Genomic DNA, 16,015 nt, shown 5'->3' with positions numbered 1-16,015 from the left:
ATTTTTGAGTTTCATCCATATCCACTGTATTTTGACTGTGTAGTCAAAAAAAGTTACGTTTGGTTTGTTCCCTACAAAGTTTGGACCATAGACTACCATTATAAACACATTTTTGACCTCCCATGTAAAACAAATTGAAAAAAAAATGTTCCCTGTAATTTTTCCCATGTCTGTGTAGCAAACTACTTGAAGTTTTGTAAAAATTAAGTCACTCATATTTTGACCTGTAAAACTCATGTTTTTTAACTTTCCTACTCATGTATTTGCCTTTTTAAAGCATTAACTCGACTTTCAATCTCGTTTTTTGACCTTAAACGTAAAACTGAAAAGTTTGACTTTTGTCTCAGATTTTGAGCATTTAAATGTATCATTTTGATTTTTTAAAATCTCAAAATCATTTATCATCAGTGATATTTTTTAGAATCTGACCCCCACTGAGAGTTTGACACCCCTGCAATACAGTCTTAAAATGTATTAAGAGGGTCTTGTAAAGGGCTTGAACAGTATTAGATTTATTGTCAGATTTTCTGATGCCCTGTAAAGATGTGTGGAAATTAACTATCACGTTTGAAATTTAGGTTTGAGAAGTGTAATTTTAAATTAAAAAATAAACACTTCAAAATGAAATTTCATGGACTGTCTGTTGCATGTGTCCACAGTTTTTAATAGAAAGCTTCCCCCCCAATGCCACTCTTCTTTTCTAGAAAATAAAACCTTTACAAAAGATAAATGAGCTCATGGGCTCACATCTACCTATCACCCCTATGTGGCTATTGAAGAAATTAAATTCAGATAACAGCATCCCATTCTGTCACCTTGAGAATTTCTTTGGAGTTGATGCTGAGAGGCAGGCATTTTGTTGATTAGAACAGTACAAACACTGCATGCTAATGTTCAGAGAGTTCTTCACTTTCAATCAGGAGGGAAATGCAGTTTCTCACTTTTCACTCTCGCTGTCTGTTCCTCTGTTACCTAAAGGCTTTTGCCTAAACTCACACAACCTCTCTGTTCTTTTCAACTCGTTTCTGCTCTGTCTCGTTCCCTACCGTCAATCGTGGGTGAAAACTTTGGATCCTGAGCATATGATTTGTCAGTAACAAGGAAAAGTAACACGTTTTTTATCTGGATTGTCACACTCTTTTGATCATATCCCAGAAGTCTCGGAGTTAGAGTTGTTTATAGCACATTGCTTCTGTAAACCTATTCACTGCTTTTACTTACACATTATTGTTCCTTCATCTCACTCAAATACAAGTTTAACTATGATTGTTATCGAAAAGTGGAGCACCCAAAATGATTTGGGTTTTATATATTAAAGACCTATTTCTGCATTATTTCAGAGCAGTATCCCTCAAAAGCAGGTTGCTGAGCTGTTTTCAGTGGGTCATGAATGAGTGCCTGCTTAAAAACATTACATTTTGTTAATATCCATGCATTTTATTTGACTCTGTTTCATCATGATAAGCACATTTTGGTTGTTTTCTGAGAACTTGACTGGCATATTTTCTTATCTTGGGATAAGGGACAAAGCTTTTTCCTGTTTTCCAGTGATAGTACAAAAATAGTAAAACAAAGTACACGTCCTCCCAGGGCTTTGTAATGATGTGCTTCCAAATTTTTTTTTTTTTCTTTTTTTTTTGTTCTGTGTCTTTGTTCAATCTTGTGTTTTGTTTCATCCAAAGTTGAAAATAACGATTGGGTCAGGATTCCTCATTAAGAAGTTGTTGGTGGGTCCTGAGGCAAGACTAGTAGAGAGCCACTGTTAAACGGACTTTCGGAGTATTTGAATCCATAGAGAGTTGTAGCCAATGGCAAATCTGTTCACACCTGCTAATCAGTTACCTCATCCTAAATATTGAGATCAGAGCTTTAGGATTTTTATTAGATTTCAGACCTTTATTTATTAGGGAATGTGCAAAAGATTTTCCTTATTTCCAAAAGCAAAAGAAAAACACAAATTTACTGGAGAGGCTGCATTCACATGAAAAGTTAAACTTTGGTCTGTTTTTCTGGGTCAATGATATCATCATCCTGGTATTTAAGGAAGACTTTTCCTAAACATATTAATTCTCTGTTATACCAGGCCTGCAGGTATGAGGAAAATGTGTGATAACATTTTTCAAAATAGCAATGACAATACATTTGCGGTAAATAAACCAGCCTGTGTGTCATGTGCATTTTAGCTTTAAAATTTCTCTGTGCTTGTTTTTAGAGAACCATTAGGGATTATTGCAAATTGTCTGTCTATAATCAGGCATCATATCCTGAGCATAATGGGAAATAAAATTCAAGATTCAAAATTCATTTATTATTTCACACCTACTTGCATACACAGAAACAAACTAAATATTGTTTCTCATCATCTTTATAGCAGTGTATTTAAGAGTCAGAAATATATTTTTAAATATATTATCAAAAGGGCTAAAACAATAGGGCTAAAAAGTGAATTTAAACAGCAATAAGTACTTATTATAAATTATAAATGGGGCTAAAAGCAAAAAAATCTCACACTAGAGCCAGAAAAATATTACTCATGTCCTTACCCAAGCTCACAGACCATTATTCTGTTTGTCCTTCTGCTCCTGCTGGTATAAGTCCTAACAGGTGGCTGCTGTCAGGCTGTTGGGATGGGGTGTTTATATCATGTCCTCAGCTAAATTACAGGTAATGGTCATAATGATGGCAAAGTTTTTGACTGGTGCTTCTCAGCTTTTTTTGGTTTTGTTTGAAGAGTTTTGAGTGTTTGTGTAGTTCTTGTTGCAGGTGGAGACAGATTTTTTTAAATATTTAATTTCAAAGTAGCCACAACAGCTTGGAAAGTGTAAGAGAGTAACTGTTTATAATATGTAGTCCCTCCTGGATTGCAAACTATTCAAAATAGCCGCACGCTTCCTTGCTTGTCTCTCCTGTCTCGTCCTGCTAGCTAATGTCTCTGCCATACTTCTGTCAATAAAACATTTCTTACAATAGTACATCTCCAAGCAAACTTTTCCTCTAATGTTAAATTGTCGAGTAGCAATAACCTCAGTGGTTTGATGGTTTTCTTGCTGTATTAAAGGAATATAAATCTATATAATACACTTGTCCTGAGAGTTTTATATTACTCCAGGTTATCCGTCAAAGCTGCCTTCTCTTTAAAGTTAGTCTCAAATCAACTTTCATATAAAGAGCAGCAGGAACGTTGGGTCCTTGTGTACCTTATTTGTTGGTGCAGTGTGAACTTTCTTAACCTCCTTTGCTGAAAAATGTCACTCGCTTCATGAAAGTATGACTTCAATAACAATCCCTGCCCTCACCCCAAACTCCGTCTTCTGCATCATGATTGTTTTTCCTCCTTGCAATGTTCATTTAATCTTTTAGAAGATCAATGGTGGAGTAGCAAGACCTTTAACACGTTTTTTTAATTTTTTTTTTTTTTTTTTTTTTTAATCATTCTTGCATTCCTGTATTATTTTCACTGATTGTTCTCTGGGCAATCAAAATTATAGCTATGAAGCTCTTTGGTGTTTTCAGACAGAGTCTGGAGTCTGTAAAAATTGATCTAAATGGATTTAGAAGTCCCAATTTTCCCATCTTTTACCCTCCTGGCATTGCTTCAAAGTAAATTTCAGGGACATATTTGTTAGCCTTAAGTTTAAATTTACATTTCATGGCCTGATTAGTTGACAAATTGATCTTATCACATCATTTTAAGTGTCTGTCAGGTATACACACAGAAAGCAATTTAATCTAAGTAAACTTTATAAGAATTGGATTAAGAATTACACATTGCTTTATCTTTGTGTGTGTAAACATCATTGCTTGGATAAGAGGTACTTTGTAGACTGCAATAGAAAATAGGGGCCCATCGGTGAACACTTTAAAGTCATTATTTTCCATCAGAAGTAGATTTTATTAACTTAATTTGTAGGATTTATATTTGCAACATAAATTAAGAACTGACCAATACCTGATTGTGGATCCATACTTATTTGAGATCTTTTGGTATTTGTATACGAGACACTTAAAACTGTACATAACATATTATAGCAGTTCAGTAAGTCAGGCTTTGGAATGCATTTTAAAATCGTATATAAACACCTGACTGTGCTTTCAGTTTGCCGTTTCTGTCAGTCTGTGATTTTCCTTTGCCTTTTAATCAGGCATGTAGTGCTGCATGTACTACTGCCTCCTCTAGTGCATACAGTCCTGATCTCAGTGTGGGCTTTTCTGTCTGTCCACAGTGGTTGATGGGTTTAAAAGTGCTGTTAGTCTTCAGCATTACATTAGTTGGATATTGATTTACTGTTTGTTGTTTCAGTTGGGTCCAGAGCTTTGGACATGAGGGTCTTGGACTGCTGCTGGACATTCTCGAAAGGTCACTATGCAAGAAACAGTAAGTTTGTGCATATTTTTTTTTTCTTAGTACATATTTTAATCTCTGCATTTAAACAATCAACACAAATAAACACACTATGTCTCCTATAAAAATGTAACATTTTTAGTTTTTAGGTTGTATATTAGATGTATATTCATATTACTTTCTTGTGTCCACAGACAAGAGAAGATTGACAAAAAAAATCAACATAAAGTTGTCCAGTGTCTCAAAGCCCTCATGAACAACAAGGTAATGAGATCTTTTTGCTTTTCTGAGTATCCAATTGAAACTGGGGATACACAATATTGGATTTTTGCCAAAATCCAATACGCTGATATTTGCAGATTAATTTTAGCCGATACCGATATTGATACTGATATTTAAATATGCTTTTTGGACGAGAAATGTCAGTCCTTCTAGACACACTTTAGGGGTTGAGGATGACAGAGGAAACAAACTTTAGTTATTAAAATACACAAAGTTTATAGAATGAGGATAAATAAAGAAAAAGACCTCAACTTACATAGACCTGTTGGTTCAGCCTAAAACTCCAATGATTTATTAGTATGTATGGATTAAACTTACAGTTGATATATGCTGAAATACACAGGCTAAATACAGGATTTTAATATCGGCATAAATTTTAGTATCTGCCGATACCAATATTTGCCTCTTTAAGCTAATATCTGCAGATACGGATACCAGACCGATAATATTGTGCATCCTTATTAAAACACCAATTTGTTTAACTTTAATTAAGACTTATTTCCCTTGAACAAGGCATGTGTTTCTTGGTTGGGTTTAAACAAAATAAGTAAAAAAGAATACGTTTTGATAAGTAGGTCACCTACAAGAGGTTCCAAACTTCCAGTCCTTGCAAAGACCTTGGAACTCTTTTAGGTGTCCAGCTTAAAGAGTTTTTAACACTTACCGATTTTTTAGCTGAACATCAATCAGGTTTTAGGAAAAAAAAACAAAGTACCACCACTGCTGCCTTAACAGTAGTCAGTAATTTTTTTGAATCCTTGAACAGAAAGGAACAATGTGCTGCTCTTTTAATTAACCTGACTAAAGCCTTCGATACAGTAATCATGTCATTTTGATAAAAGACTGTGCTGTATCGTTTTTTTAGAACAGTCTATTCATTTAGTTGAAAATTACTTATACAGATCACAGTGTGTGCAGACTGAAGGCCATTCTTCTTAATGTCTTGAAGTGGAAAATAGAGTGCCTCCAGGCTCAGTCTTGGGACCACTGTTATTTAAACTTCATATCACCAGTATTGCTTGAAATGTTTCAAATGTGAATTTTGGTTTATATGCGAATGACATTTTCATTTATTGCTCCACTCCTACACAACATCAGGCTCTTTGTTGCTCATATTGATACTGTACAGGACTCTTTGCATGAGTTGAAATTGGTTCTGAATCCTGACCAAAAAAAAAAAAAAAAAAAACTTATGATGTTTGCAAACTCAATGACCTATGGATTGGTGACCTATGTCTGTAACTACTATGTGTCATAACTCTGTGATTGAGCTGCTGCCTGTCTTGGCCAGGACACTTTTGTAAATGAGATTTTTGATCTCAGTGATGCTTTCCAGGTTAAATAAATCTAAATAAATAAATAATTTCAGTCAACAACTTAGACAGTCTTCTATGAATTTTAAAATAATTCAAACTATTTATTGTTATAATGAACCCTTCATGGTTTTTAAAGTTACATCCATGAGCCTAATGGTGAAACTGAACCTTTTTATGAAAATTTAAAAATTGATGTCCTGTAACAGACATGGAAAACCGCAAACAATTGATTCGTTGGGGAGTGAAACACCCTTCCGAGTCTTCAGAGTAAAACTTTAAGACAAATCCCATGCTAATGTTTATAGAAAATACATCCAAGAATTGATGCATCATTTGTCCTTTTAACCCAAAGGGAAAAGTATTTGAAAAGCCGTCCTGTATTTTGTGTTGTCTGATCTCCAAGGTTAATTTTAATCTCATCCACATCGACATCTGGTGTTTTCATGCAATTACCAAATTAGGCATTTGGGGCTTCAATTAGAAGAGGGCTTATCACCAGTGGAGGAGAATAGCAACATCACAACAATATGGAACAAATAGGGGGGAGTTTTACTGATGCAATCTTTGTGGCCCTATGCAGCACATTTGCAAAGATTTAGGTTTCCTATTCGAGGGAAAGTCCACACATTAGGTCTAGTGCTTTGTGATGATCCAGCTACTGTAAGATATAAAGAAATACAAGATAGAAAAGAGTTTGAGAGTTAGACAGTAATTTCACAATGTCTAAGAGAACGAAATGAAACTTAATTTCACTTAGTGTTTTAATTTGGTGATGCGCTAAAGTCAGTTTTAATAACCACAGATTTACTTAACAGCATGTCTCTGTCTCTGTTTTGTCCTGATTTAAATGAACATTGTGGCTAAAACAAAGCAGTGATTTCTAAATCGTAGGTCTTTGAAATTTACCAGATTTCACGGTTCTTCAGATATGAAACAAAGGCAGCAGGATTGTGCTTAAATGACTTTAAGTAACAGATTCAGTTCCTGAGAATCTGTGTTAGAGAAAAACAGAGTGGGGATTTGAAGGACATTAAAAGTAGGGCAGGTTGAGAAAAATAACAGAAATGTGAAACTAAAATTATGCATCTCGTACTGACCTAATTGAAAACATAATGTGCCTCTGTAAATGGATTTTCTCAAAAGCTGAGCTTTGGAGCCACTTTTTAATGCACCTGAAAATTAAATGAATCACTGTCAGTCAGTGCGGAACTGTTTTTCCTTTAACATCTCCATTATTTAATTACAGTTTGCTATGCAATTTGTCCAACTTAATGTTATTAAATTTGGCAAACTTTTAATCAAAATGATCACACTGATATAAAATAATTCCACTTAAGGTTAATAGTAAAATGAAATTATAGCCAAGGCCAAAGCATTTACGCTGTAAAAAATGATATATTTAATTCTCTTTATTTCACAATACTTCAGCTTTTCCTCCTTGTGTGCTGTTAGCTCAGACTAGATACTGAGAAAAAAGAAGGATCTTGCCACATGGAGCTAAAACCCAGCGGAGACAGATATACAGCCACTCTGGCACAAAGTGTGCTGTAAGGTCTCATGTAATCCTGCGTCTCAACAGGCGCCAGACGCCAGCATTTACCCGTAGGCCTCTCTGTCAGCCCAGACCTTTCCCTGGCTAGAGAGGCATCTTGGGATGGGATGTACCCACAATGCCAAGAAGACAGGTGTTCTCTGCCAGCTGTCATAGCAGCCTTTTTTCTTCTGCCTTCCTGCATCAAGTCACAGAGTTTCATATTTTGTATTGTCTCTCACCAACAGCACGGTAATGTAATACTAAAAGTTACCACACAGTGAAAGTTAGCTCTTAAGAGCGAGACTGTATCAGGAAATAATTTTTCCTTAAACCAATTTGACTGAAATGTTTGATAACAAAAGAGAGGTTTATTTTTTTATGTTAAACCATAAAATGAGTGTGTAGTCCTTTTAAAATGCTGTTGCTTTAAAAATAAACACTGACTTTAATTTGGCCAGTATTTATGCTGCTCATCTTCTCTGCTCTTTACTGTACATAATGAATCATAATACTGAACTTTTTTTTTCCAAAGTGAAGATTTTTTTTTCAAAACAATGTTCGGATTAATGCAAGATGAGGACAACAATATTAGCTCCCCAATGAAAATTGTAGTTTTTCCCAAGCCCTGTTAAACTGAACAAAGAGTTTTCGTCACGGCTTTTCCAACATCCTAGTTTTATTTTGGTTGTTTACATTATTCTACTTTGCACACAGAAACAAAATTATTGCACAAAACCAAAAACTACAAGGGTCAAATTATTAGCCCTCCTGATGCTAATAGCCAGTTGTGTCTCCTTTTTGCTGGATAACAGCTTGTAGCCTCAGACATGTCTCATGGAGGCCAGACAGCTCAGTGGGTTACCCCACTGACTACGGTCTGGCAGATAAAAAATTTGAATGCCAGTGCATAATCAATATCCAGTTTGGGCCCTTGGGCAAGGTCCCTAACTCTTGAAACACCTGTCTACCTGTCTGATGTACGTTGCTTTGGATTGAAGCGTCTGGAATCCCTGCCCACTCTTCTCTGGCCAGTCTCTCAAGCTCCTCCAGAACTGGTGGGGGTCTTCTGGCATGGACCTTGGCCTTTAATATCCCAGGATAGGATTCAAGTCAGGGCTTTGTGCAGGCCAGTCAGTAATGTTTACTTTGGTCTTCTGGAAGTACAGTAGTTCTTCACCAGGAGCCAGATGTGTCCTGGGTCATTGTGTTGGAAGACAAAGTGACCGGTGACCCAGACCTGGTTTTGCTGTTAGCTTGAGGTTTTCTTTCTAGATCTTCTTCAAGATCTTCAAGGTCTTCTTTATTCATGGTTCCTTATTCGTTAATGAGATTCCCAGTTTGAGATGCACTGAAGCATCCCCACAGCATAATACTCCCACCGCTGTGTCGCGCTGTGGGTGCAATGTTCTGTGGGTTATATGCACTTTGATCTCCAAACATAAGCAGTTTGATTTCATCTGACAAAAAGACATGCTTTCAGTGGGCATCATCTTTCTCCAGGTTGTCCTTACTTAAGTACTTAAGTCCCACTTGAAGGTGTCTCTTCTGCAGAGGTAGAGTTTTTCTTAGTCTCCAACCTCTCAGTCCATTCCTGTGCCTGGCCCTAGTGATCATCCTCTATGAGTCAACAATTCCTGACCTGGCTAAGTCCTTCACTTGTGTTTTGGTAGTTGTTCTGGGGTCTTTAGACACATCTCTCACTAGTTTTCTTTCCAATCTTTAAAATCTTCTCTTCCTACCTCCACCAGGCTTGTTCTGGACTGTATGGCTCTTTTTTACTTTCTTGATTATACTTCTCCCTCAAGTTCTTGACACTTGGAAACACTGTGATAACTTTGCATATGCTTCTCCTGCTTTGTCAGCATCAACATTTTTTTTTCCTCAAGTCTAAACTGATTTCTTTTTATTTTGTCATGATGCTTTCTCCAGTGACAGCTCAAAACCTGACTGATTTTTTATACTGTTCGGAAATTGAAAGATAACCCTCACTTTTAACTTGATTTCACAACTTTGAGCATTACAAAGTTAAAGCAAATCAATGTACAACAGTTGTCCATGCTATGGCTCAACAAAAAGAGTCAGCTGTGTAAGCATCCAAAATAAAACTAGAATGTTTGGGAAAGCTGTGTTAAAATGTCTTTCTCTGTTAAACAACACTTGGGAAATACTTTGGAAAAATGGAAATTGTCATGGAGGGGCTAAAGATTTCATCCCCATCTTTATTTGTTAGTTGTATTTATATAGTAAAAATATAGATATAGGTACAAGTAAAATAAAAATGTATGCATGTTTGAAAATAGATGAATAAAACCCTTGTTCTTAATGTCCCATCAATCCTTCAGGACTTTTACAAATGACCAACACAGAGCTTATCCTTCTTCTCGAATATCAACTAAATCCAGATACATTGTGACAAAAATGACTGAGGAGCAGGGTTGGCTTCACAAAAAAACTTCAAAAGTAAATCAAAAGTAAGAATGCATTTAACAAGCATTTATTATTGCGCTATTCTTCAGATAACAGATTAGAATCTGCACACAAAGTTTTGTTTGCTGTCTGCCTCTTCAAATGCATAAAGCCATCATTGATCACACAAACAGAAAATATACCCCAAATGCACAGTAATAATGGAGTTTGTCTACAAAAGCATTGTCTTATATTGTTTTTCAAATCTGACAACAAATACTGAGAGAGAAAAAAATCAATTTTTGATGCATCCCGTAGTAAAATTAAACCCCTTCTTTGGTATGAAAAGGATGTCTTAGTTGTAATGTTTTAATTAGAGTAAAAATGTAATTTTCTAACAATAAGACATTGATTAATTGATTTTAATTTCCCAAATCTAACAATAGATGAGCCTGGATGAAGTGTTATTGTTCAGCAGTAATTGCGGTTCTGAAGACTGCCAAAACTGTAATTCACTGGACTTGCTAGGATTGTCTTGACAAAAACAATTCTTTTAAATGTAATGAAAGTGTTTTTGCAATTGCTTTTGTATACCCAGTGGTTAAACCTGCAGAGCACAATTATTCTAAATTTGCTTACGTTGCATGTTTAGCATTTGTTTTCTTGGCTCTGTTCCTTTACTTAATGTTTCTTCACAGAAAGACTAAAATCTGTGCCATACCTGGATCTTCACTTGAAGTGAACATGAATCCCGGATTTTTGTCTACACATGTCTTGCCTACAGTTTCACAGGATGTTGCATACTTTTAAATGGAATTGCAGAAAATCTGGGTAATCATCATGTTTTGTCTTTGTATTTTCTGCAGTATGGCTTGGATCGAATCCTTGGGGAGGAGAAAAGTCTTGCGTTACTGGCAAGAGCCATTGATCCCACCCAGTCTGCCATGATGACTGACGTGGTAAAGCTGCTGTCAGCCATCTGCATTGTGGGCGAGGAGAACACGTACGTTCTGTCTGCAGTCATTCTGTCAAAATCTCCATGTCTTACTGCTTCTCTTATACTGGATGTCACATTCATAAAATGTAAAATTTCCCTCAGCTTGGGCTGTAAATAAAATTCTGCTCCACTAATAATATATTTTTGAACATCACAAAAGGAATTTAAGGCTTGTGATGATCAAGTTACAGGATTTAACAGGCAATTAATGTGGAAATTGTGCCTATATCAGTATCTCTGTAAAATGCTTCTATGACATAGCCTTTGGAGGGTTTCAGTTTCACTCTCAGAAGAAAGTTTCCTGTTAGTGTACAGTATAGTTTGTAGGGAGTTGTGCACGGATTTACATAAGGTGTTAGTTTGTTTTGGTAATAGTGTGGGCATGAAAACAGGTTGAGATTTCAAGTAAAATTTTGTAACTGAAGAAAGAACACAAAGGAGACTCAATCAGTTTTCTTTAGAGTAAATTTTGAATTAAAATGACATTGATTTCTTAATTCTCAAGGACATATTTGTAGATATGTCTGGAAGAAAAAAGAAATACAAGCTGACAAGCCATAATAACTGCTGCAACATCTTGCTTTAACGTTTGAGTGATAGCAGACTAAAGATCTCAGAATTTTCCTTATGGCTTTCTTTTTGATGGTGAGTCAAAGGACATTGTGAAGAACCTGTGGAATTCTCTGCTGCTCTAACAATCCTGAAAAGTTTTAACCATGGAAAAACAGGGAGCAAAGAACAAGCATTTACTTCATGAAGAGTCCCCCAGTATGAGAGTGAATAGTGCACAGATTCTCTGACTGCGCAGTGGACTAAAATATTCTACAGAAGTGGATCAAGAACAGTAGAATTATTTTTGCCCCTCTTGTGTGACGTTATTGTTAATCTCTGGATGATTCAAGAAATAATCTTGTATAAAGCAGTCTTGAAGTGAGCATAATTAAGTAAGAACTGCTGAAAGGCATCTGGCTGCAGACCTCTTTGGTGGGACGATGGGAAACAATGGGAAAACCTCGACCTAGGGGCAAGAAGTGATGTACAAACCCTTGTTGATTTTTCCTTGGTTTGTGGTGTTAATTTTAATATATCGCCCTCCCCCTATTCCTAAACTTTAGGGGTTGGGTTCCTGTAAAATTTGTGTGAAATTTATCCCCCTCAGTAAATATTTGATTTTTAGTAATAAAATTCTGCTGTTGGGAAAAATATCCACTCACTGTAACCTCTGACAGCGAGTGGAAAATATACGCCATTAAGTGTGTCACTCTTGGGAAATGTACGCCACTTCCCGCCTTACCATCTAGGTCACTCCATAGTGGAGGACTGCAACAGATGAGCCCAAAACACCCCACCATGGAGGTCTGCAGCCTGATCCTCTTGGAACTGCTTGTAGTCAATACAAACTTGCTGCTTTAAACCCCCAAAAATACAACAAACAAAGCTAAATGAACATTCTTTTAGTCTGGGATGAAAACTCATGTCAAATTATTCAGTGAACTGGCAAGAATAATAATGTTCTATGACATAGCACCTCACTGCAGATATGTGGCAGCAGTCACTTTTTTCTATATTTCTGAAATGGATGATGTAAATGATGACCAATTTGTGAAATCTAACTAAAAATAGAATAATGTAATCAGGGTACCTTTGTCAGTGGCTTTCTAATGTTTATATCAAACCATCTCTGCCGCAGTCACAGTCAGCAGGTGGCAGTAAACACCACTATTACCACCACAGCTATGGTGGCAAGCTAAGATGGCAGCGCCTACAAATCAGCTATACGATTTGTCTATGGTAAAGGTGATGAAATCCCCGGGAAAAGACCGTCCATTTTGGTGAAATTGACCAGAATAAGAGCCTTGGATCCAGTAAAATAGGACAGGGCTCATGCTCAAATTCCCTTTAAATGAATGTATTTCTTCCTTTTTTTTCACCAATTGTTCAGTCATGTATTTCATGTTCTCATTTAGTTTGGAAAAGGTCCTTGAAGCCATCACCACAGCAGGGGAATGGCGAGCCATCGAGAGGTTCAGTCCCATTGTGCAGGGACTTCGAGTTCGCTCGGTTCAATTACAGGTAAGTACAGCCACTGACACGGTGTCATTTCCTTCAGAATTCTCTGAAATGAAATATGAAATGGTTATGGGAAGGCGACCATTTTGACATTTCACAACCATCTGTACTCAAGGTTTCGTTGCCACTTACCCATTTTTAACTCTTTCTTTGGTCTGCCAAAGTATTGTAATTCCCTTTTTTAGTTTTAAGTATTTAAGTCTAGAATTGTTGTTCTAGTGTGAACATGAACCCAAACTATTTTCCTGTCTTTATCAGAGATTTAAGATTGCAAACCCTTTTTTTTAATGGAATTCAACTTGATCTCAAAGTAACATTCTAGATACAGGTACATCTAGTAACTAGCTGCTAAACAACCTGTGTTGTTCGAACTGTTGAGCAAGGAATTTTTTCATTGTGCTGTTCTGAAAAGAACAATGACAACTGTGTACGCTTTACAGATTGAACAGTGCATACACAATGCTCTTTCAGATGTATGCTAATTTCCCTGCCGACATCTACACTTGAGATGTTTCATATGGACTGTTTTTAACAGAGACAACATTGGTTTGTTCCAAAGGAGTGCTTTTCATGATTAAAGAATGTTATCTGCATTTTTAATTGGTAGCAAAGGGATGCAAAGAGAGTGATCATTCATCCAATACCTACAATCAAACACATGTGAGCGTAAAACTCCTACGTGTACACCCATTTATTCCTTTGGTATTTTTATATTAACCAGCGGTTAACTTAATTAAAAGAACTAATCTTTTCAGCCCTCCCCCGTAGTATAATCTGTGGAATTTGCACGCTGTTTGCTGTAACTGTGTTTGACAGTTGCAAAACTGTAGGGACACCCACGTAAAGAGAGGAAGCATCAGAAGGTAAAATGGCAAGGGAGGGAAATATTTCAAGATAAAACAAAATGAGAAAAATAAATGCTGGGAGCCAGATTCACTTACATGGAGTTATTTAATACACATAAAGCATATCTGTGGATATACAAGCAACAACCTTGTACTGGACAATCTTGTTCGCCTCAGTTGTGTTTTATTGATGCTTTGTTACAACTTCCCACTTCCTAATACACAACACAGCCTCCTTTTAACCCCATGCATTATTAAAGGCCAGAGACTCTTATCTCAACCATGGCCGTGTGTAGCCTCTCTGTCCTACTGGACTACATTTATACACAGTCTCCCCTGGCACCCTTTGGCTGAGGAAAGTGTGCATTTAGACTGTAAGTGTAAATAGACCCATAAGGGACCACCAGAATCAAAGCAGCACAGATTTTCTCTTGAAGTCTGAGTACCTTTATGGGTTTGTTATAAACCAACACACTGTTTTAAGTAGAAGGCTTAGACTAATTTGTATGATATATTTATTAATGATTAAAGTTTGTGATGAGCTGGAGTTTGAATACAGGCTCAAAATACATAACATGTATTTTATGATTTTTTTAACCATTTAAAATGATTTAAAGCATTACGGCAACCCCCCTTTGACTCTTTTATCAAGTTTCATCCTTCTTGGAATTGATTTGAGTTTTAATAAAATTTTACAAACTGGCAGCAGAAGGTATTTGCAAGGAAATCATGCAAGAAATGATTAAAGAATATTGCTAGAAGGACATTAGGCTGGATCTTTTTGAGCCATTAAATCCCAGTCACATTTTTAAACAAAGGTTTTGAGACACTTTGTAATGTTAACTGCCTGTATAAAATAAACGAAATGGTTCTTTGAAGAAAAGTAATTATAAAAGTTTGAGTGTCACGGCCAAAGTAAGAGTGTGCCGTTGAATTGACAATAGACCGAACGACATCTGAATATCCTTCCGGACTCTAGCATTGCCATACCGTCTTTTCACACATGAGTGGATTGCTTTACTGATCAATAATTGATTTTTCTGTCTGTGTTTGCCTGCCGAGTTGAAGAGTCACAGAATGCAGCAGTCCCTGAGCAGTAAACCAAACTCAGAGGGGAGTGAAAAACAGCTTCCAAAAGAGCGAGTTTGCCCTTAAATTGACTGTTAGTTAGTTTTGTGTGTATGGGTCTGCAGTTGTTGCATTAATATTAAAATCGGCCCCCCTAGTTGGTGACTGGAGAAAATAGACATGCATTAGTTATGGTCCTTTGCTTCCAAGGGACATAGCTCATTTAGAATGCATGCCGGCATGCTTTTCATCAACTTCTGGAGGAAGAAGTCCATCGTCCTTTTCTCTGGTTCTCTCTCTTACTTCTCTCTTCCTTCCTCTCTCTCCCTCCCTCCATTCCTGTCTTTGTTCTGTCAACCCTTCGTGTTGCAGGTGGCATGCATGCAGCTCATCAATGCACTTGTAACGTCTCCTGATGAGTTGGACTTCAGGCTGCACATCAGAAATGAATTTACGCGCTGTGGCCTGAAAGAGATACTGCCGGTAAGCACAACATTACACGCACATAGACACACAATATAAAGTCACACTCACCTTGTATTAATATTTAAATGAGTTGCCCACTTCAGTGAAATATTGTAGATTTGCTCCAGCAAATAATTTATGAAACACAGAGGAGAGTTTGCACGTCCTCTGTCTGCGCCAGCACCCAGAAACCAATAAAATTTCTAGTGCCTCAGCTAATAATCTTCCTACTGGCTTTTATACCCTCCACCTAACATGTTTATCCGTTGTAAACAATGTTGCTGTGGCTGCCAAGACAACAAATTTGGAGCCGGTCTCCCCACCTGTTAATCATGTTGAGTAATAGTGTTCAGAATATGCCCCCTGTTTTTATTACAGCTTTATTCTGCTCTCATGTCAGGAGGGTTTCAAGTCTCTCTTTCTGATTTATGACGTTTAATTTTTCAACTCTGAGTGATTTTTTTTTTGTTTACCTTTTTGTTCTTTGTCTACCTTAATCCATCTTTAGCAACTGGCAACCATCAGGAATGAGGCCCTTGACATTCAGCTGAAGGTTTTCGAGGAGCATAAAGAAGAGGACATGATAGAGTTCTCTCATAGGCTGGAAGACATCAAAAGCGAGTTGGAATATCCTTGTCATTATTACAAACAGAAGCATGCTATTCATCGCTAAGGTCTACTTCAAGAATC

At 36.7% G+C, this 16,015-nt stretch overlaps 1 protein-coding gene across 4 annotated transcripts in view; it reads left to right on the top strand.

Moving 5' to 3' along the window:
* The window catches only part of LOC121507470 (protein diaphanous homolog 3-like), a 275,220-nt gene that overhangs the window by 45,667 nt on the left and 213,538 nt on the right, over positions 1-16,015 (top strand). For all 4 annotated transcript variants that reach the window (XM_041784019.1, XM_041783949.1, XM_041784028.1 and 1 more), the window contains 6 exons: positions 4,301-4,375; positions 4,537-4,606; positions 10,747-10,883; positions 12,845-12,950; positions 15,233-15,343; positions 15,834-15,952. In XM_041784019.1, the coding sequence (XP_041639953.1) occupies positions 4,301-4,375; positions 4,537-4,606; positions 10,747-10,883; positions 12,845-12,950; positions 15,233-15,343; positions 15,834-15,952 (618 nt within the window). The remainder of the gene's footprint in view (positions 1-4,300; positions 4,376-4,536; positions 4,607-10,746; positions 10,884-12,844; positions 12,951-15,232; positions 15,344-15,833; positions 15,953-16,015) is intronic.

Source organism: Cheilinus undulatus, linkage group 1 (genome assembly GCF_018320785.1).
Source record: "Cheilinus undulatus linkage group 1, ASM1832078v1, whole genome shotgun sequence".
NCBI classification, from domain to species: Eukaryota; Metazoa; Chordata; class Actinopteri; order Labriformes; family Labridae; genus Cheilinus; species Cheilinus undulatus.
The sequence above is the reverse complement of the archived record's forward strand: the minus strand, read 5'-3'. Positions and strand labels throughout refer to the sequence as shown.